The sequence below is a fragment of the Ambystoma mexicanum genome, chromosome 1q (assembly GCF_040938575.1).
Source record: "Ambystoma mexicanum isolate Mex_15411 chromosome 1q, UKY_AmexF1_1, whole genome shotgun sequence".
In the NCBI taxonomy this organism is placed as follows: domain Eukaryota; kingdom Metazoa; phylum Chordata; class Amphibia; order Caudata; family Ambystomatidae; genus Ambystoma; species Ambystoma mexicanum.
The window spans coordinates 799,378,892-799,401,020 of record NC_090922.1 but is presented as its reverse complement, the minus strand read 5'-3'; the positions used below and the strand labels follow the sequence as shown (position 1 = coordinate 799,401,020).

The window sequence follows — 22,129 nt, the reverse complement described above, 5'->3', positions numbered from 1 at the left end:
GGTCGGCTGCTTGGGGTTCGTAGTCTGATTGGTGCGCATTCTAGTTAATTTTGTGACAAGATTCGTACGATAGCTGAGTCTATCATTTCTAGTTATGGTCAGTGGGGCTGCGTTCAGGTATGTGGTAGACGGTACAAAAAGGCGAGAACCTAGTCTTGTGTTTCTAAGGGGTATGGGACAGGGTATGCATGGTGAAGGTGGGCAGGCGAATCTGTTTATCCATTCTATTGGAGATAGTAGGTCTGGGTAAAGTGGTGTGGTTGTGTGGGCGCGGAGCAGCGGGAGGAGGGTAGCCATAGTTAGAGTGGCGCCTCTAAATGTGGCCATTGTAGGTGGCTTGGCTCTGATGGTGGGGGCAGTGAAATTCATAGGTTTTTAGCAAGGGTGCAGTAGTGACTACAAGTGACTACAGGTAAGGAGCAACACAGGCCAATGAGGTCTATTAGCGACCATAGGGCACAACACAGGTCAAATGAGGTCTATTAGCGACCATAGGGCACAACACAGGTCAAATGAGGTCTATTAGCGACCATAGGGCACAACACAGGTCAAATGAGGTCTATTAGCGACCATAGGGCACAACACAAGTCAAATGAGGTCTATTAGCGACCATAGGGGACAACACAGGTCAATGAGGTCTATTAGCGACCATAGGGCACAACACAGGTCAAATGAGGTCTATTAGCGACCATAGGGCACAACACAGGCCAAATGAGGTCTATTAGCGACCATGGGGCACAACACAGGTCAAATGAGGTCTATTAGCGACCATAGGGCACAACACAGGTCAAATGAGGTCCATTAGCGACCATAGGGTAACAACACAGGTCAAATGAGGTCTATTAGCGACCATAGGGCACAACACAAATCAAATGCAGCACATGATGCAGTGTGGCAGCATCTAGGTCCAGAGTAGTGCATCGTGCGTTTGGTAGCGCCTAGAATTGGGTGACAGTTTACTCACATGGCCGACTGGATATACAGGTGCATGGTTGTGATGGATCATCGCTGGCGCCTCATCGGTAAATGCAGGATTTAACGGATGCCCTGGGCAGTTATATGGTTGTAGTCAGAATATTCAGATGGTGTTCAAGAAGGATCTGGTGAGGGGCAGCGTCTCTGGCCCAGGCTCAGAATGCTCAGAACAGGCGCAGGAACAGGCCTTTGTGTGGCCTTCGTGTGCGCGGCCTTCGTTTGCGCCGCCATCGGATCCGCCTGCCGGCGGGAAATTAGATTCAAATGCGAGGCTCAGCCTCATTTTCGCGTCGCGAAGCGCCCGGCATGCGGGGGTCCGGCAGGGCGAAGAGACAAGGTCAGGCAGGCCTTGTAATATGCCTCGGATGATGCCGCACAGCTAACAGCTGTAATCCTGGCTTCTGTGATGAGGAAGGGGCTCCTGCCCTCTTCCCTTGGCGATGGGGACGGTAAGCATGTGAATCCATGAAAGATCCAATGCTGGAGAAATACGCTTGTTATAGGAGTTTTGTTTAGCCAGATAAATTTCCTTTTTATAGCTGGAGGAGATTTCCATTAGTTTATTTTTATGGTCTTTTAGCCTCCATGCTGTTTCACAGCCCCTTTTGAGAAGTCGTAGATCTTTAAGTTCAGGGTTGAACCATTTATTTATATGGGCTTTGGGTTTACTCTGTCTATGGAGGGCCGCCCTCCATTAGGAAAGTCTTTGTTGCTGGCGGGCCGGACAAAACGGCATGGCGGGCCGCAACTGACCCGCGTGCCGTATGTTGTGCACCCATGGTCTAGTGGATGTGGCTGCTTGGACCACTAAACTAACAGGTGACAGATGTTTTGTTAAGTATTCAGGATCAGAAGAGGGCCTGTATTTGCTGGTGCATTTTCTATTTACCAAAGGCCCCGATTCAGGGGCTTCCCATGCAGCCACAACCTTCTTTTGCAGAGCTGTGTGAAAGGGAAGGACAGGATTCTTTTGAGGACCCTCAGACAGAATGTCTGTTATGTCATCTTGAGGGTCTGTTCCACCACATGAATTCTGTCACCTTATTCATGAGTCTCCTATATTCTGAGTCTGCATGATCAGCAGGTTCAGGTCTTTCAAAATCCAACAGAGGAGACGTGTCCAGACCACTTGCTGTCTGCAGACACTCATACAGGTCAGCCATCTTAGAGTGAGCATCAACTAACTCCTCAGGAACATCTTTTGTCCCAAATCTAAACCCAGGAGGAGAGATGTCCTCTTCAGAGGATTGCTCTTCAAAAATAGAAGACATAGATCTATAAAAATCCTGTCTAGACTCAGGATAAAATCTTCTACTTGGGGATTCAATGGGCATAGATCTTGGCTTCGACAAAGAAGTCGATTTGGGTGCCGGAATTAGAGTGGACTTCGACAATGGCGTTGATGGCGTCAATGTTGTCGACGCAGGCTTTGACACAGTTGAAGGAGCCCCCGATGAAAGCATTGATGCATGAACTGTCGACGCCTTTGATACTGGTGTCGAATAGCCCTTCGACAGAGGTGTTGAGGGAACCTTCGACACCGCCTTTAATAACGGTTGGGCACTTTGTCAGGTGTTCCCTCCGGTTTATGCACTGGTACGCATGATTTACTTTTTGAATGAGGTATTGGAGAGGTTTTCCTCGATGACACCCTCGACGATTTTTCGTCGGATTTTGACAGTTTGGTCTTTGAACTCCCTCCCTCTGTCACTTTTAGAATGAGGTGGGGCATGGTCCTGACGAGATTTCTTCGAGTGGGTCTGGGCCGCGTTCTCAAAGATTCTCATCATCGAAGCTCTAAAAGCCTCCCACTTTCTAGGGGAATCATGCCTTGAAGGGCAGGTGATAAACCCTGTCTCAGATGACGAAGACGAGGAAGAGGGAGATCAGTGTCACTTTTTCTTCGATTTTTTTGATGAAGAAGAGGATGATTTCCTTGACCGACTCCTCGATCTTGATTTCCTCGACTTGCATCCAGATTTACCACTCGACTCCCCCGAGTCTTTCTTTTTTCTCAAAAAGACTTCGAGGATTTCTCCCCCACCGCCAGTTTACTTCTTCGTTCCTTAAGAGCTTTGTTGGTCATTGCCTGACAGGAACCGCATTCGTAGACCAGATGATCCTGACCCAAACACCAGAGGCAATTTCGATGGGGGTCGGTGATGGACTACATCTTCCCGCATTTCTGACACTTTTTAAAGCCAGTTTTTGGCGTGGAAGGATTCGATGACGAAGACATCGTTTGAAGAACTGAAGTGCTGTTTTTGTGACACGAAGCAAAAGCTGTCGGAAAAACGGAACTGAAGCTAACTGGCGATGCTTGAGCCCCTTATACTTCGGATGACGACACTCGACGGCAACCTCTGAGGGACATCGACGAAGTGATCTCGAGCACAGCGCCCTCTGGTCGAAAGAATCTTTTTTGCCAAAGCAGCAAAGCTGAAGATACGAATATCTAAGAAGGGTAATAGGTGGGAGGACACAATCCATTTGAAATAGGACTTTTGTTGCGCAAGTCTTTTCTTAGCCACAGAGCTGCTCCTCCCCGATACTCATGCAGCAAAGTACTGATGGTTTGGGGACGGGAACATGATGCAGATTGTCTTCTCATTGGCCACATCATAATGCTCTCTGTATCATGCTCCAGGATTAATTTACCGTAAGCATTGAGAAAATTGGACATGACAAATGTATACATGTGGGCATGCGACACGGACATTAAAGGTCACCAGCAATGAGGGTAAACACCCTTAGAATGTAAGTTAATGAATGTTGTTGGGGCAGATTTTCTGAAGCCAAGGGCTTAGTAAAACCATACAACTGAGACAGTAAAAAAACTCCATTCTTAGTATAAAGATGCACCAACTGATTATTTGATTGCGTAGACTGAGCAGCCAGACTTATTTTAGGAGGGAGAGAGGGCTGTAGGAAAGTACAAAGAACATGTAGCATACAAATGGTTCAACAGAAACACTTACACCCAGAAGTATTACAAAGGTTTATTATAAATACAAATGAGCCATGGTAAATTTTGGTGTTTAAGTACTTTGTCATAGACTCAAACACATTATAAAAACACAATGCTTAAGGTACACAGACCCATGCATAGACCTTTTTCAGAATCACAAAGTATTGCCAGGCAAGTCAGACCTAATCATACACATTTAGAATAGAACACACCTTTTCAGGGGGAGTGAAACCACACGTTACTTTTAGATTAATTTAAAGTAAGTCAAGGGTAGTAGATTCTGTCAGTCATGAAGAGACGCACAATTAATAAATCACATTGTAAACCAACCCTGTTACCAGGTTACTTTTCTGAATAGTGTAACACAAATTCATGGAACATTATAAACTTACAACTACATTCAGGATAACCCTCAGTTATACTAGGTAAGTAAGACCTAATGTTGTAATAAACTATTACAGTTGCCTTTCAGGTCAGTGAAACACAGATGGAGGTAAGCAATAACTCGCTAACATATTTTAGGATGGCACAAGGCAGACCAATGTTAGTAAAACCCCAAACACACTTATGAAGAATGACACACAGCTATTCAAGCTAAATAAACCCCAAGGAAGATGTATTATAGACGACTAAACAGCAAGTCAGGGGAAGCAAGACCCAGTTAGTAAACATATACACTTATTTTCTGAAAGAAATAGTTAGGTGAAGCCAACAGCATTACTTTTGGGAAGAGGGGGACCCAATTCACGGGCGAGTAAAATAACCTTATATATACTTTTCAGAATGGCAAAACACATTCAAAGTATAGTAAGAACTTTTGTAACTGCTCACATTTCAGAGGGACACTTAAACCAACTCTATTACAAGTAAGTAACTTTTCAACATGTGTTGCATTAACTAGGCAAAAGGACCAAACTGTATAAGTCCTTCCCCATTCTTGGAGCATGAGTGTTGTCAGTGGCAGGAGGGGGGCCACTGGGTCTCTAGTTGCCAACAGACAGGTCAGGATTCCAGCAATGGGCTAGGGCGATGTGGATGAAATGACTCCCAATTACATGAATCACCCCCTAAGCTTCACAGGAATCACACAAGGCTTACGGTAAGTAATACCCATGCCAACAGTACCTCAGCACAAACGAAGGGTTTGTAGCTGGACGTCTTCAGGCTCTACAGCAGCCAAAAACCTAGCCGATGAATTCCATGTTGTGAAGACTGAAGACAGGACACTGGAAGGGAATTTGCAGCAGGGATCAACAGGGAAGACTCCAGGCAAGCGCTTTTCCGCAGCTGGATTGGGTTCTGTGGTTTTGGCACTGTTTTCACGAGCCAGGAGAAGACCGAATATCTGCTAGTCAGATTCTCGTGGCTAATCTGGTCCAGCACTCTGGTGAGGGGATTTCAAGATTTCGATTCGTGTCCCTGGAGATCCAGGAGGATGCAATGCAAACTTTCATCAAGATTCAGAATTTGGAAGGCCGTGCATCGCCCGATGGCTCGAGGTCCCAGGGTATTGGAGCATGGCAAGGTTGCAGCACGCCAAGGGATGGCACAAAATGCAGATCTTCTGGAGTCTAGTGGGTCTCACCAGGCTCTGGGTCAGGGTCATCCTTTTCGGGATCCGCAGGTTGCTTGGAATGAAGGGTAAAAGCAGGTTCTCCGGTCACTGGAAATTGCTACGGCTGTCGTTTCTTCATCTTTCTCTTTGGTTTCAGCTCAAGTGGTCAACGTGTCAGCAGTTTCCAGGTTCAGAGTATTTAACAGGAACTACAGCACAGCTTCTGCATTCTCTCCTTGCATTCTACAGCAAGGGGCGCTCCCCGGCTGTCCAATCAGGACAACCAGACCCCGCCCCCCACTCAGAGATGGTTCTTTTCAAGCACAGTGAAAGAAAGGGCTTCAGAGTTTTGGACTCCTCCCTCGCTTCCTGCCTTCTCAGAACCTCTGGAGGCTGGGCGGGGAATCCAAAGTATGCCTGCCAAAGACAAAACTTCCACCAAGCTCGTGCCCACCGAAATGGCAGAGGAAGACCTCAGAAACAGCAAGCACACAAGCAATGGTGAAAAAAGGAGCCCACCATTTTAGAAAAATGGTGGCCCCCTTGGTGTATTACCTAGACTGAATTTATAAGGTAAAACCACTGCCACCAGCCATTCAAATCCAAAGGTTATAGGAAACTATGACTCCAACCATACACTATGGAGAGACATAAAAAGGTCAACCATAAAAAGAGTAAGAAACTAGGTGAGGGGGAAAAATATTCCCACTCACCTAGGGGCAAGGTCAAATAATTACCACGTACTAGCAAAACGCTCTGGGGTTGACACAGGTCAGTAAGATTAATCACCAATATGAAAATCTTACCGAACATATATATCATTTTGTGGGCAGTAGCACCCTTTAATCAGGGATGACATTAAACACATTTTTTGCACATAAGCATCGGTCTAAAGTACTTAACAAAATTTGAAATCTGATCAGTGCGTCTATGACAGACGTGTGCCTAGATAGCCGTCTCATCTACCAACTATGGAAATGAGTAATGATCTTACATGTTGTACATCTCTGACAGGACGTGTAAATCTGGTTTTACATAACAGTGCCCCAAATTGACAATTCCCTCTAGATTATGCTCATCTAGCAATAGTTTTCCAGCACATACATCTTTTCTGGATTAACATGGTTGAGTAGTATTTATAAACTCACAACAACCTGCCATTATACCCACACCCCCCACACGTCCTCCCCAGACACCCCCACCCCACACACCCCTGCAGGTACCAAGAGGGAGTGGGGGGGGAATACATCCATAGTTCGGATATTTTTCAGAAACTGCTCCGCTCACCTTCATTGATGTTGGAGTCATGAAACATGGTCTCAAAAGCCTGATGAGTCTGTGCAAAGGTAGGCCTGTCAGAGGGGTTCCACTGCCAGCCTGTATTGAGGAAAAAGAGAACATTTTCAAGATTGCCACAGTGGCTCACTGGACTGCAAATGAGCAACCAAATTCCCTAGCAGGACAGGATGCAAGGAGCGGAGTAAATGAATGTTCTGCTTTCAGCAGGAGGTCATAGGTATAACTGTGTTGGAATGCTGGCTTAGGGGAGAAAAGATTGGAGCGAGTAGAGGTATTTGAGCAGCTACCTTCTTGGCGAACAGAGCTCAACACTGTAAACCTAGCTTCCCACTGGAGCAAAAACTGAGTAATCATAGAAAGATCACATCCTCTCCCTCTGTCACAGGTCCCTTTTCGGCCAAAATTGTGATCTAACCATTAGTATTTTAGTTATGTTATGCTAAATGGCACTTCTACAGCCCCTATTGTCAATGGTATGGCCATCAGTGAGCTGTGGGTTTGAACACCCTTCGAATGACCGTAGTCTGAGATGGAAGAAGAGTGGATTTCTAAAACTTTGTGCTTTTTTAGCTAACAAGGAGGTGGATAGGGAGTGGGTGGGTCCCCAACACCAACCCATAGTTATCGCTGAGTGAAAGGGTGCTGTGACAGCTTGCCAGAGGAGTGGGAATGTCAGGTGGGTCAGATATGTGAACGGCTGGTCCGAATATTGCATGGTCTTAGTTGTACTCTACTGGAGGAGGCGATGAACGTTTTGGGTGTGTGCAATCGAGTAGTGTTTAATGAGACGTATGCGTGCCCGTACAAGCATAAGTTATGTTTCATAGTCGTGGCGTGCTTCACGATCCATTGTGGCAACACTGACACCTCGTTGAAGACCATCTTGTGAGCTTCTCATAGAGGCTTGATTGGGCTGTATTCAAAGGTGGTGTGATTAGCAATGTATTTACAAATACACATTGGTTTGGGTGGCATAGTTAAGAGTTCAGCCTGGAGTTGGCTTACAAATGGTTTTAAAAAGGTATGAATGCAGCTGGGTAAGGGATACCATGTGGACCACCACATCTGTTGTACCTGCTAGCCCTATATCAGGAGCTGTAGAGAATGATAGAAAAACATGAGATTTTGGGGGAACACCTGCAGTCGGTGCGTTGTGGCTGGATGATGGAGGAGGAGGATCAGAGGTTCTGGGTACAGTAAGAGCAGTTGGCATTTAACTGAAATCATTACAACAAATTTCCCTACCCCAAATCCCAGAAGAGAGGCAGGAAAGACTGAAAGACTCACAAGCTCTCATGAGTTCATAGACTGTAGGGGGGCATCCCTCTGGCTGTTCCATCCGGTAGCCTTTCTCAAGGAGATCATAGACCTGGGACAAATCGATGCCAGGGTATGGCGACATCCCATACGTGGCAATTTCCCACAGCAGTACTCCAAAGGCTATGTAAAGAAAGGAAAGAACAAGCTTATAACATGTTCCTGCGGCATGAAAGTGAACAGGAAGCTTATCTAATGACAGTTGGTGTGCACTTCTCAATGATGTATGTAAAATATACTCTAAACGTTAGTTCTCCAGGATGGGTGTTCACCTAATATTTCTCCACAACCGAGAGATCCTCAATTCTGCATTAATAGTCAACCATTGAATTTGGGAAGAATTCCACGTGAGATAAGGAAAGGTTACTTATATGTAGAAGTAGTTCTTCAAAATGGGAAGGGTTCTCACATTCACAAAAGTTATACCTGTTAGATAAAACATTCATATCTGTCATAAATCTTCCTGACCTATGTCAACCCCAGAACATTTTGCTTGGACTTGGTGATTATTTTTCCTTGTCCCTAGGTGAGTGGGAATCCCTTTCCCCTCTCACCTAGTCTTTTACTTTTTTATGACTCTCCATAATGTGTGTATACATTTATAGTTCACTTTAACTTTTGGCCTTTAGGTATTTCCCTTTGGGAGCACACAGCATGTAAAATGCAGTGGTGCTGGGTTGCCTTTGGGCTTCCATTTTAATTTCTCTTTATATCTTGGGTGAACTACTGTTCCCAATAAATAAAGTGGGATTCCCTACTGAGGAGTGCTGGGGAGATGCACTGTATCCCCTTTCACTTACCTGTTAACATTTCTGTTACAATTGCAAGTTAACTTGAGTGGCTGTTGGGAGTGAAACTGCATTTATGACTTTTAGTAATTATTACTCGCAGGCTGTCAAATCAGCCATGGTAATGCACATGAGAGTCACCACTCTGCTAGAATGGTGGGCTCCTTTTTTGCCTTTTCTTATTTGCTTGTTGTTCCTTAGGTCTTCTTCTGCAGTCATAGGCAGGAAAGACCTTGGTTGAAGTTTTGTCTTCAGCGGGAATCCTTTGTATTCCCTGCCGGGTCCTCAGAGTATATGTGAAGGAAGGAAGAGAGGGGGGAGTCCAAAACTCTGCAGCCCTTTGTCTTTCAACTTGCTTGAAAGGACCCAGTTCACACTGGGGGGCTGGCTGTTCTTATTGGGCAGCCAGACTGCCCCTTTTTGTAAACTGCAGGGAGAGTTTGCAGAAGTTATGCTGTAGTTCCTGATAAATAATCCAATCCTGGAAGCTGCTGACAAGTCGACCACTGGAGCTGAATCCAAAGAGGAAGGCGAAGAAAAGATGGCTGTAACAATTTCCAGCGAGCAGAGAGCCTGCTGTGTAACTGGAGCTTGATGTAACCAGTCCTTCCAATTGACCTGGGGGTCCCGCACGAGACGACTCCTACCCAGAGGCTGGAGAGATCCAGTAGTCTTGATAAGACCTGCATTTTGAACCATCCCTCAACATGTTGCAACCCTGCTGGGCTGCAAACCGCCAATACACAGAGACCTTGAGCCAGTGTGTGGTGCATGGTTTTCCGAAGTCAGATTCCAGAGACCAGATTCGAATCCCTGAAGTCCCCTCACCAGAAAGCAAGTCCGAGAGAGTGAAGAGAATCCGACCAGCGATATTCGTTCATCTGGTGCCAGTAAAAGGGTGCCAAATCCTCAGAGCCACGAAAAATCCTTTGTTGGAAGCCTCCTCTAGCGACTGCTGCTGCAAGTTTCCATTCAGTGTCCATTTCTTTCATCTCCAGACCAAGAACCAGGAACTGGTTCCTGTGCTGCTGCATCCTGAAGGCATCCACCCAGGAGCTCTTCTTTTCTGCTGAGGTACTGTGTTGGCTTGGGTAATACTTACTTTCAATCTTGTGTGAATCCTGTGAGGCTGAGTGGGTGATTCAAGTGTTTGGGAGTTTGCCAATACCATTCGCCCAGGCTTAATGGTGGAACGCATACAGGGAGCCTTCTGTGAAATCCCTGAACACTTACAACAAACTCTAAAGTGAATACTTGTCTGAAGAGATATCCTCTGGAACTCTTGACTTTCCTGCAACTGAACCCTATTCTGACCTGCCTACAGCTGGCTCCTAGATTTAAGGGCTTCACAAAATCACACAACTGAGACAGTACAAAACTCAAGTATTTGGTATCGTAGACAGAGCAGCCAGGCTCATCTTAGGAGGGAGAGATGGCTGTAGGACAGTACAAAGAACCTGTAGCATACAACAGAAATACAAGCAGGCCTAGGTAAATCTTGGGGTTAAGTATTTTGTCATAGAATCATAAGCACAGTATAAAAACACAATGCTTAAGGTACACAGACCAAAGCATAAACCTTATTCAGAATAACTAACAGTAATTCTAGGTAAGTCAGTCCCAATAATACATATTTAGAACAGAACACACCTATTCAGGGGGAGTAAAATCAGAAGTTCCTTTTAGATTACTTTCTGTAATTCAACGGTAGTAGACCCTGTTAGTCATGCAGTGAAACTCGGTTTAAGAAATCACTTGGTAAACCAAGCCCATTATCAGGAAAATATTCCGAATAGTGGAACACAAATTCATGGAACACTATGAACCTATAACTACATTTATGATAAGCACCAGTTAAACCAGCTGAGTAAGACCAAATGTTGTAATAGACTATTATAGTTGCTTTCCAGATCAGTGGAACAGAGTCTAAGGTAAGTAATAACTCTTTAAACTATTTTAGGATTGCACAAAGGAGACGAAGGACAGCTAAACCCACAGCACATTTTTTAAGAATGGCACACAGCTATTCAAGGTAAAACCCCAAGGCAGACATATTGTAGGCAATCTATACAGCGGGTCAGGGGAAGCAAGACCCAGTAGGTAAACTTATACACTTATTTTCTGAAAGAAATAGTTAGGTGAAGCAAACAGCATTACTTTTGGGAAGGGGTGGATCCAATTCACAGGCAAGTAAGAATATATATATGGGATACATTACTCACCATAATCGTATTTCTGATGCTTATATCTGCTTAGATTCACATGCTGTGCATAGGCCGACATCTAGTGGAAGCTGCGGAGTATTACAGTTTGTTTTTCGAAACTCGAAAATGGGCGTCGACACAGGGCGTGCCAGTAATACTATCCCTAGTGTGACGTCCACTGTACCCAAGATCCCTCACGCGTCTAGGATCCTCAGATTGTATTTTTTCTGGCATGAGGAGTAGCGTGAGTACAGATAATCCAAGCAGATAGACTGAAAGGTAAGACTACAAGCAATCATGCGCCTTCTCTCAGAGGGGAGGAAGGGTGGGTTGCATGTGAATCTAAGCAGATACAAGCATCAGAAATACGATTACGGTGAGTAATGTATCCCTTCTGAGGCTTGTAGAATCTGCTTAGATCACATGCTGTGCATAGATTAGCGAGCAGTACCTGAAGAAGGAGGTGGGATGTGAGAAGGGTCATGAGCAAATAAGTGTCTTAGAACCGCTTGTCCCACTTGTGTATCTGCCTTGGAATGGGCGTCAATGCAGTAATGCTGAGTAAAAGTGTGAATAGAGCTCCAAGTAGCTGCTTTGCAAATGGTGTCAAGGGGTACATTTGCAATGAAAGCCAGAGTGGCCCCAATGCCTCTAGTAGAGTGGGCTCTTGGCGTGAAAGGCAGAGTTCTTTCAGAAAGTGAGTAACACAGCTGGATACAGTTAATAATCCACTTCGAGATGGCACCTTTAGACACGCGATCCCCCTCTCTGCCTGTAGCTACGGAGACAAACAGTTGATCTGTTTTTCTTAGCGGTTTGGTCTTTTTACATAGTAGAGGACCGCCCTACGCACATCTAGGGTGTGTAGTTTCACCTCAGCCGAGCTTTGCGGGTCCTGGAAGAAAGCCGGAAGATCGATGGACTGGTTTACATGGAATTTAGAAATAAATTTAGGTGAGAACCTAGGGTGTGTGCGTAAAACCAGTTTGTCTTTATGGACAGTAAAGAAGGGATCCTGCACTGACAGAGCCTGAATTTCACTGACCCTTCTTATAGAAGTAATAGCTACTAAGAAGGCCGTTTTAGAAGTCAGGTGTTTGAGACTGCTTTTATGCATGGGTTCGAAAGGGGGGGCCCATGAGCTTGGCTAGCGCCACATTAAGGTCCCACCCTGGTGGTGGGTTTGAAATAGGAGGGTGAAGTCTCTTTACTCCTTCCATGAAGGCTTTAACTACTGGTACTTTCCACCACGAAACCTTGCTATGGGAAGTGGTGTAAGCCGACAGGGCTGCCAGGTGTACTTTCAGTGAGTTAAAAACCAATCCTGCATCCAGCAGGTGGAGCATGTATGTAACAATAGTGGAAGGAGTGCAATCAACGGGGTTGATTGATCTACTCTGGCACCAGATAACGAACCTCTTCCACTTGTCAAAGTAACAGTGCCTTGTGTTTGGTTTCCTAGATTCCTTTAGGATGTCCATACACCTCTGAGGCAAATTGAGATGACCAAACTCTATGACCTCAGGAGCCATGCTGCCAGGTTCATTGAGTTGAGTTGCTGGTGCACTGTTTGACCTTGGTGCTGGGACAATTGGTTGTACCAGGCTGGAAGTTTGATGGGCTCGCACACTGCCATCCTGCGTAGGTGTGGGAACCACAGTTGTCTTGCCCACATGGGAGCAACTAGGATGAGCGTCATCGACTCTCTGTTCATCTTGTTCACCACTTTCCTGATGAGGAGTTGGTGGAAAAGCGTACGCAAACATCCCTGACCAGTTCATCCACTGGGCGTTCCCCTGGGAGTCTGGTTGGGGGAACCTGGATGCAAATCCTGGGCATTGTCTGTTTTCGCTTGTGGCGAATAGGTCTATAGTGGGGAAACCCCACTGAGAGAAGATATCTTCTACGACCTCTCTGTGTAGAACCCATTCGTGTTCCTTTGGGAGGGAGTCTCTGCTCAGAGCATCCGCTAGGGAATTGAGCTCCCCTGGAACATGTTGTGATGACAGGAAGATGTTCCGTCTGAGTGCCCCTATCCAGATTTTATGGGCAAGCTTGGACAGATTTGGCGAGCGAGTCCCTCCTTGCTTGTTCAGGTAGAACATGGCTGTAATGCTGTCCGTCCGGATTTGCACTGACAGGTTTAGTAGGTGGGGCTCGAACGCCTGAAGCGCTCTGAATACTGCCAGAAGCTCTAGCAGGTTGATGTGGTTCTTGGCCACTGAGTGAGACCAGAGACCCTGAGCTGTGTGGTGGAGATGGTGAGCTCCCCACCCTGTCAGGCATGCATCTGTAGTGACTATTGCCTGTACCTCTGGATCGTAAAAGGGTTTCCCCTGTGCGAGATTCTCTATTGTCCACCAGTGAAGGCTTTGTACCAGTGTTGGTGAAACGACCACTAGATCGTCCCACTGACCACTTGCCTGAGACCACTGTTTAGCCAACCATTCCTGCATGGGACGCATGCGCAGGGGCGCGTGGGGGACCAGGTAAATAAATGACGCCATCATGCCTAGTAAACGCATTGCTTTGCGTACCGTTATTTGTTGACCAGACTGATAGTGCGGAATTTGCAGTAGTATATTCCGAATTCGTTCTTCTGAAGGAAAGGTCAACCCCTCTTGGGTATCTAGGATTGCTCCTAGGAATTGTTTTGAGGTGCTTGGCACTAGGCTTGACTTTTTCTCGTTGATTGAGAAGCCTAACTCATGAAGGAGGTCGATAGTCCTTTGAATGTTTGTCCTGCAAATTCCTGGTGTTTCCCCCGTTATGAGCCAGTCGTCCAGATAAGGGTACACTGGGATTTCCTCCCTGCGTAGGTGTGTAGCCGCCACCGCCAGTACCTTGGTGAATACCCTTGGTGCTGAAGCTATCCCGAAGGGCAGTACCTTGAATTGGTAGTGTCGACTGTCCACCTTGAAGCGCAAATACTTTCTGTGCGGTGGGAACATGGAAATATGAAAATAAGCATCTTTCATATCCAAGGTTGCCATGTAATCCCCCTTTTTTAGGAGGGGGATTACCTCTTGTAGTGTGGTCATACGAAATTTTTGGGGCTCGACATACTTGTTGGCAGGCCGTAAGTCCAATACTGGGCACATTGTCAAATCTTTCTTTGGCACAAGGAAGTAAGTTGAATAAATACCCTTGTTTACCTGGTGTCCCGGGACGAGTTCTATCGCGTCCTTTTCTAGCAGAATGGCGATCTCCTCGAGGAGAATCTTCTGATGTTCTAAAGAGTGTACTCTTTGTCGTGGAGGATGGTTCCAGGGACGCTGCAGTAGTTTTATACAATATCCTGTGGATACTGTTGACAGCACCCATCTGTCTGATGTGATCCCTTCCCAAGCCTGGGTGAAGTTGGAAATGCGTCCCCCTACTGGGGTTGCGTGAGAAGGGACCCTGAACTGAGCGTCACTGCTTTGGTGGAGGCGTGCCGCCTCCCTTGTTGGGGCTGCCTCTGCCTTTACCACAACCTCTCCTATTACCCCTGCCGTAACCCTGGGTAGACTGTTGGTTGTTGTTCCACTGTACCCTGCCCCTGGGAATAGGTAGATCCTCTCTGGGAATTTTGGCCGCGTGGGCGACGAAAATTACTATTCCCTCTATGGTCAGGGGGTTTATTGGTTAACTGGCCAAGGGACTTGAGTGTTTCGTATTCGTCCTTGGCATTCTTCAGTGCGTCTTCGACCACCTTACCAAACAACAGATCGGTTTCCACCGGTTTGTCCAACAATGATGCCTGGGTTTCTGCCTTAAAACCAGACTGCCGTAACCACGCATGTCTTTTGATAACAGTGCCTTCTGCTATCAATCTGCCTGTGTTGCCTGCGGCGTCGAAGGTTGCTTTCAAAATGCAACCAGACACGGCTCTACCCTCTGCGGAAATCCGAGCTAACTGGCCCTTTAAAGGTTCAGGAGCAGAGGCTATGAGTGCCGCGACTTCTTCCCACTGATGGCAGTTGTAGCTGGCCAACAGGGTGGTGGAGTTTGCAATCCTTGCTTGATAGGCGGACGTTAAGGCTACTTTCCTGCCGAAACCGTATAGTTTTTTGCTCTCCTTGTCGGGAGGAGCTTCGGACGATGACAAGGGTGTTCCAGCCCTCTTACGAGTGTTGGTGACAACTAGGGAGTCTGGCTTCAGATGTCCTCTTATATAGAGAGGGTCAGACTGGGCCGCCCTGAAAAGTTTTTCAACCCTGGGATTGACTGCTCTGGTGAGGTTCGGGTTCACCAGGGACGGATCTATTTTTCGCTGAATGGACTTAAGGATAGGGATGGTCTGGGCAACAGGCCTCCTTTCTCCCACTAACTTCTGCGAAGTCCCTTTCCTCCTGGACACCGTGGGTGTCAATGTGGAAATGTTCTGCTGCGCGTGCGAGAACCTCGTTTAGGAGGGGTTGGTTATCGACCGGGGAGTCGGTAACCGGGGCTTCGTTCTCTACCGGGGAATCTACTCTGTATGTTTCCGGGTCCCCCTCTTCCTCTTCCTGGTCCTCATCATCCCCATAGTGCCGGTTTGCTCTTCTATCATACAAAATTCTTGGTCCTCACAAAAGGAAGCCTCTCCTTGATACAGTGAGTATGGTCTTGCGTATGGTTGTACCTCGAAGGGTTCTGACCTCATTGGAGTTTCAAACCGGGGCTTCTTACTCAGGGAGGGGGGGGGGGGGAATCAGTAGAGCCTGAGGGTGTCGCCCCCTGTGGATCATACAAGAGGAAATGTTCTGGATTTTTATCATAAAAATCTGCCAAAGAAGACATTCTTGACATGACCCTATCTATGTCTTCACTGGACCATTTTTTGGAACTGGGGATGACCCTCTCAGCAAGTCTATGGGATTTATCTTGAGTAGCTTTGCTGGTTTTAGACATATCAGCAGACCTGGTTTTGTCTGTCTGTTTAGGGGGAGTGGTGTGTTTCACAGGTGTGGAAGAGTGCAAAGGTTGTTTCTTCTGCTGTTTTCCCCCCCTCCCCGTGAGTGGAAAAATGTTTTCCCTGTCCTTTAGTGGCTCCGGAGGTTTTCGACGCCTGGTGTCGAGGATCGGGGGTGGTGTCCCTGTCCTTCGAGCGTGGGGCCTCGCTGGATTTAACTGCGGGCTCCGACTCCTGGAGCGCGGCCTGGGGGTGGAAGTCGTCTTCGTCTTCCGACGATTGAACTTCTGTTAGCTTAGGGAGCGAGGCACTCTTGGTAAGAGTGGATGATTCCCTGGAGTCATGCGGCGATCTTGATCGAGAGCGCCCAGAGGACACCGAATCGGACCGTTCTGTTTGTGCCTCTTTCCGAGAACTCGACGTCGTCGAGTCTCGGTTGGACCTAGTGTGTTTAGTGTGTGTAGTATGTGAAGCGCTTGTGCCGCCGGGGGTCTTCCCCATAGCCGCCCTGCGGACGACCTTCCGAGGTCGGGGACCTGCGCTCGGCTGTCTTTCGACGCCGTAATGCCCTCGCCGTCCGAAAGTACGGCGTTGCTGCCATCGCTGAAGGCGCCCTCCGCTGCCATGGCCGCCTGCCTGGCGTGGTGGGCCCAACGCTTCGTCGAATGGTCCTTAAGTGTCTTAGGTTTAAACCTACTACACGCTCTGCAGTTCGCTTCGGGGTGGTCCCTCGGCAAGCAGAGATTGCACGTGGCGTGCCTGTCGACCCAAGGGTATTTGCGATTGCACTTGGGGCAGAATTGAAAAGGGGTACCCTCCATATGCACCTTGAGGCAGCGGGCTGTTAAGTGTAGGAAATGTATAAGGTGTACCTATATACCAAGAGTGTAGAGTATGTACCACCCCCCACTCTCCCTACTTGCAGGGCCGAGGCCAGAGGCCTTCCAAGGCCCAGGCCGATTCCAGCGGCCTTCCGAGGCCCAAATCCGTCGTCCAGCAGGCGACGGTCGATTTCTTCTCCAGCCGGCGTCGAGTGTCGAAGTTCGACGTTGGGGTGGGGAAGGATGTCAATAGATTATTATTTTAAATTTTTAGCAAAAGTATGGCTAAGGCCATGGGACTCCGCAAAATGCTTCCGACCAGTATGGCGGTAAAAAACAATCTGAGGATCCTAGACGCGTGAGGGATCTTGGGTACAGTGGACGTCACACTAGGGATAGTATTACTGGCACGCCCTGTGTCGACGTCCATTTTCGAGTTTCGAAAAACAAACTGTAATACTCCGCAGTTTCCACTAGATGTCGGCCTATGCACAGCATGTGATCTAAGCAGATTCCACAAGCCTCAGAAATATATATACCTTTAAGAATGACAAAACACATTCAAAGGATAGTACACTTTTGTAACTGCTCATATTTCAGAAGTACAGTTACCAAACAAACTCTTTGACAAGTGACTTTACAACACTTTACATTTCTAGGCTAAACACCCAACCATTATTAGCCTTTTCCTTTTCTCGGAGTATGAGTTTTCTCAGTGGCAGGAGGGGGTCACTAGTACTTTAGTGACCAACAGACCGGTCAGGATAGGCACAGATGTAGAAAAAAAATCAGAGTTCCTGAGGAAACCACTTCAAAACAATAGGTATTTAACTTTAGAGTTGTAGAAAGGTTCCAGGGACTTCAGAGAAGACACCCTGGAGGGATTCCCCAGCATTGGGCCTGGGCAAACCGGAAAGAACTACCAATCACATGAATCACCCCAAAAGCTTAGTAACACACCAGCCAACATAGTACATCAGCAGAGAAGAGGAGATTGCAGCAGGACGTCATCAGATTCTACAATTGAAAACTCAGTCCTTGAATTCCTTGTCGTGGTGACTGAAGAAAGGACACGAGAATGGAATGTGCAGCAGAGATTAACTGGGAAGGTTCCAGGAAAGAGTTTCTTTGAGGTTGGTCACGGCTGTGTGGTTTTGGTACCCTTTTCAGGAGCCAGAAGAAGACCGAATATTGGTCGGATTCTCACGCTAATCTAGTCCAGCACTATGGTGAGGGGACTTTAAGGACTCAAATCAAGTCTCTGGAGTTCCAGCAGGATGCCCCCAATGTTTCAGCGAGATTCAGAATTCCGATGAACGTGCACCGCACAATGGCTCAATGTCCCAGGGTTTTGGTGTATTGCAGCCTGGCAAGTTCGCAGCATGTCGTGAGAGGGCTCAAAATGCAGGCCTTCTTGAGTCTAGTGGATCACACCAGGATCAGGGTCGTTTTCAGGATCTGCAGGTCACTTGGAAGGAAGAGTAACAGCAAGCTCCGGTTACACAGCAGGCTCTCCGGTCGCTGGAAATCATCTCAGCCGGCTTTTCATCATCTTCCTCTTTGGATTTGGTTCCAGTGGTAGACTTGTCAGCAGCTTCGAGCTTATCAGGAACTACAGCACAAATTCTGCAATCTCTCCCTGCAGTTTACAAAAAGGGGTGGTCATTGAGACTGTACTCCTTTCAGGCAAGGTGAAAGAAAGGGCTGGAGAGTTTTGGACTCCTCCCTCGCTTCCTGCCTTCTCAGACACACGGGAGCCTTGGCAGGGAATACAAAGGATATCCGCCGAAGACAAAACTCCCACGAAGGCCGTTCCCGCATAAAATTGTAGGGGGAACACCTCAAACTACAACCAAACAAGAAATTGCGAAAAAAGAAGAAGCCCACCTATTTAGCAAAATGCTGGCCCTTCTGTGCATTACAGAGGCCGACTTAACAGCCTCTGAGTACAAAGACTAAAAGGTCACTAAGGTAAAACCACTGCCACCAGCCTTTCAAGTAAACTTGTAATTTTAACAAAAATGCTACCGGTAAGTAAGCAAGGGGATACAGTGTATCCCCCAGCAATCCACATAAGGTGTGGTGTGCTGGCTCACTCTATAACATATAAAGGGAGATGAAAATCCCTCTTTACCCCTTGGGAACAGTAGTTCACCCAAGTACATTAAAGAGAAATTAACAGGGAAGCCGAAATAAAGAGAAATTAACAGGGAAGTCCAAAGGGATAACCCAGCCCAAGCCCAAAAGTTAAAGGAAACTAACTTGAACCATACACTATGAAGCGACATAAAAAGGTCACCCATAAAAAGATCAAAAGACTAGGTGAGCAGGGGAAAAAAGATTCCCACTCACCTAAGGACAAGGTAAACGAATTGCCAAGTCCAAGCAACATGTTCTGGAGTTGACACAGGCCAGGAAGATGTTTCACACATGAAAGTCTTACCCAACAACCATTAGGGTCCCTCTTCTGCCTCTGGGAAAACTCATGCTATAGACTAGGGAAGGACCTTAAAAGATAAGGCTTCTGTCTTGAAAATTATAACACGCTTGAAAAGTACTTTGCTGCTAAAGAAGTTGGTGTGGTAATGTTATCTCTGTAATAGAATAGGTTACAAAGTGCCCTGAAGTTGTAAGTGCTGGTTGCTCCTTTAAAAAGTACATCAGTTATGGTACTTAATTTGAATGGCGTTTCCCCCTTCTAAAACGCAGTCAGTGTTGGTACCGTTTTATTATTCTTAACCGATTTAGTGGAAAAGCTAATCAATAGGATTTACCGACCTTGAACAAACTGCATGTTCTTCTTAAAGTGTACCATTGGGGTTTGCTTTCCCGGATCTGCTTTGTCTTTGAGTTGCTTGTAGCCTGTCTGAAAAGTACATAGGTCCTTACTGATCTTGAATTGCTTATTGCCTTCTTAAAAGTTTGCTAAGAGTTCTTACTAACCCTAAAATTGTATTCCACGCTTATGAAAAGTATCCTTGGTTAAGGGGTCTATTCCTGTAATATAAATAGTGCAATAGTTTAAATACCAATAGGTTATACTGACCTTAAATAGCTGTTGCTCTTCTGAAATCAATTGAATTACGCTTTCCCTGAAGTGCTTCAGTGCACTTCTAAAGTAGTTTACTGTGTTTATACTGATCCTTGAGTAGCGCAAGGCCCCTCCAGAAAATATATGAGTTAAGTTACTCCCTCTCAACTGTGTTCTTAATATTAACATTGGTGTTGTAACTGTATCCATTCATAATAGAAGAAAGTTACATATGCTTGTAACAAGTGTTGGTAAAACTTAATGATTCTGTAATTGAATAACACTTATGACCAAAACGGTCTGCTGCCCTTGAAATACTCAAAGATAAAGTAACTGTTAGGTAAGATTTTAACTTTTGTGCTAAATCTAACTCACTTGTGCGAACCCCAGAACTTAAAGCTGGACTGGTAGATTATTTTACCCTATACCTCAGTGAGTGGGAACCTTTTTCCACACTCGCAGATACTTTTACTCTTTTTTATGGGTGTCTTTTTAAGAATCTCCATAGTGTCCTTTTACATTTTATCCTCCAACAACTTTTGGTACATATATTTTTTTATTGTTACAGGGTTGCCTTTGGGCTCCCCTTTTACTTTCTCTGGCTAACCCTGTGAGAACTACAGTTCCCAAGGGTAGAAAGGATCATTGTATACCTTCTACATTTTGTTAGGTGAAACCAGCACACCCTACCTTATGTTGAGTGCTGGGGAGATACAATGTATCCCCTTTATCACTAGCACTGTAGCACACAGCAATCAATGTGTACAGAACCTTTTGTACAGAACCTTGTCCTGATGATGGCCGTCCCAAAGATGAGGCTCATTTAGCCCAATTCTAAACGGCCGAAACACCTAGTGTAGACATACTACTCCCCGAATTCACAGCACATTGATTGCTGTTCACACATGAAAAATCTTATCTGTTGCCTCTTAGTTGTTTTATGTTGTCTTTAGAATTCCGCTTTGAATTGTTTCACAATTGAACTGTGTCTGTTTTGACAAACCTCCACAGAGGTTGGGTTTGTTAGACACACACCATTTTCAACTTTGTCCCGAGCATTGGTGGTAAATGGTGTTTTAAAGCATTTACGTTTATGTTCTGTTATGGTCCAACAAACCATTGATGTCTATTCTCTCTCTGTAAATTGTGTTGTTGTGTTTTTGACTCATGCAATTACAACATAAAAAGTCCTCTAGAGATCTTTCTCTATGATAACAATTTCGAAGAGTCATTTTTTCAAACCATTTGTGGGAGCCCTTCGTGTAGGAGTACCCTTGAACCTATTCATTGGTGTATTTTGTTTCCGATTTAACCCTCCTGGGTAGAATAGGTTCCATACCAGGAGCCCGAATTTTTTGATTCTAATGTGAAGGCAGGAAGCAAGGGAAGAGTCCAAACCTCTGCAGCCTTTTGTCTTCCAGACTGCCTATGAAAATCCAGTTCAAACTGGGTGGCTTGCTGTCCTGAAAGGACTGCCAACGCCCCAGGTTAGAATGTTGCATGTCTGTTTGAATGGCTTCCATATGGGTTCCTGCATATAAATCCGATCCTGGAAGCTGAAGAGAGTCGACCACTGGACCTGAATCCGTAGCGGAAGATGAAGAAAATGCAGCTGAGACGATTTCCAGTGACCAGAGAGCCCGCTGTGTAACCAGAGCCTGTGGTTACCCTTCCTTCCAAGCAGTGGGGGATTCTGAAAATGACAACCCCAACCCAGAGCCTGGTGACATCCACTGGACTCAAGAAGACCTGCATTTTGAGACACCCAATGTCATACTGCGAACTTATGGGGCTGCAGTACCCCAATACCCAGGCACATCGAGCCATCCTGCAGTGAATGGTCTTCCGTAGCGAGCTGAAACTTTGGTGGCATCCTTCGGGACCTCCAGAGACGTGATTTCAGTCCTTGAAGTCCCCTCACCAGAGTGCTGGACAACATTAGCGACACAAATCCAATCAGCTATATTCTGTCTTCTTCTGGCTCCTGAAAAGGGTTGCCAAAACCACAAAGCCACATCCAGTCATGAAGAAGCTCTTGCCTGCAGCCTTCCCTGTTGATCCTTGCTGCAAAATCAGTTAAAAAAAGTCTTGTCTTCTGTCATCCACCAGGTCTTTTGGCTGCAGATCCTGAAGTCGCCCCTGCTGAGGTACTGTGTTGGCTGGAGTATTTACTTGCCTTAAGCCTGTGTGATTTCTGTAAAGCTTTGGGGTGTTTCTTGTGATTGGGAGTCCTCTCATCCAGTTGAACCGGGCCCACTCTGGAATCCTCCTAGGGTGTCTTCTCAGAAGTCCCTG

The 22,129-nt window shown here is 46.3% G+C and overlaps 1 protein-coding gene across 3 annotated transcripts in view; it reads right to left on the bottom strand.

Annotated features, from left to right (window-relative positions):
- The window catches only part of ABL2 (ABL proto-oncogene 2, non-receptor tyrosine kinase), a 537,261-nt gene that overhangs the window by 111,203 nt on the left and 403,929 nt on the right, over positions 1-22,129 (bottom strand). For all 3 annotated transcript variants that reach the window (XM_069641390.1, XM_069641389.1, XM_069641391.1), the window contains exons 8-9: positions 8,085-8,237; positions 6,786-6,875 (exon numbers count right to left, since the gene is read on the bottom strand). In XM_069641390.1, the coding sequence (XP_069497491.1) occupies positions 6,786-6,875; positions 8,085-8,237 (243 nt within the window). The remainder of the gene's footprint in view (positions 1-6,785; positions 6,876-8,084; positions 8,238-22,129) is intronic.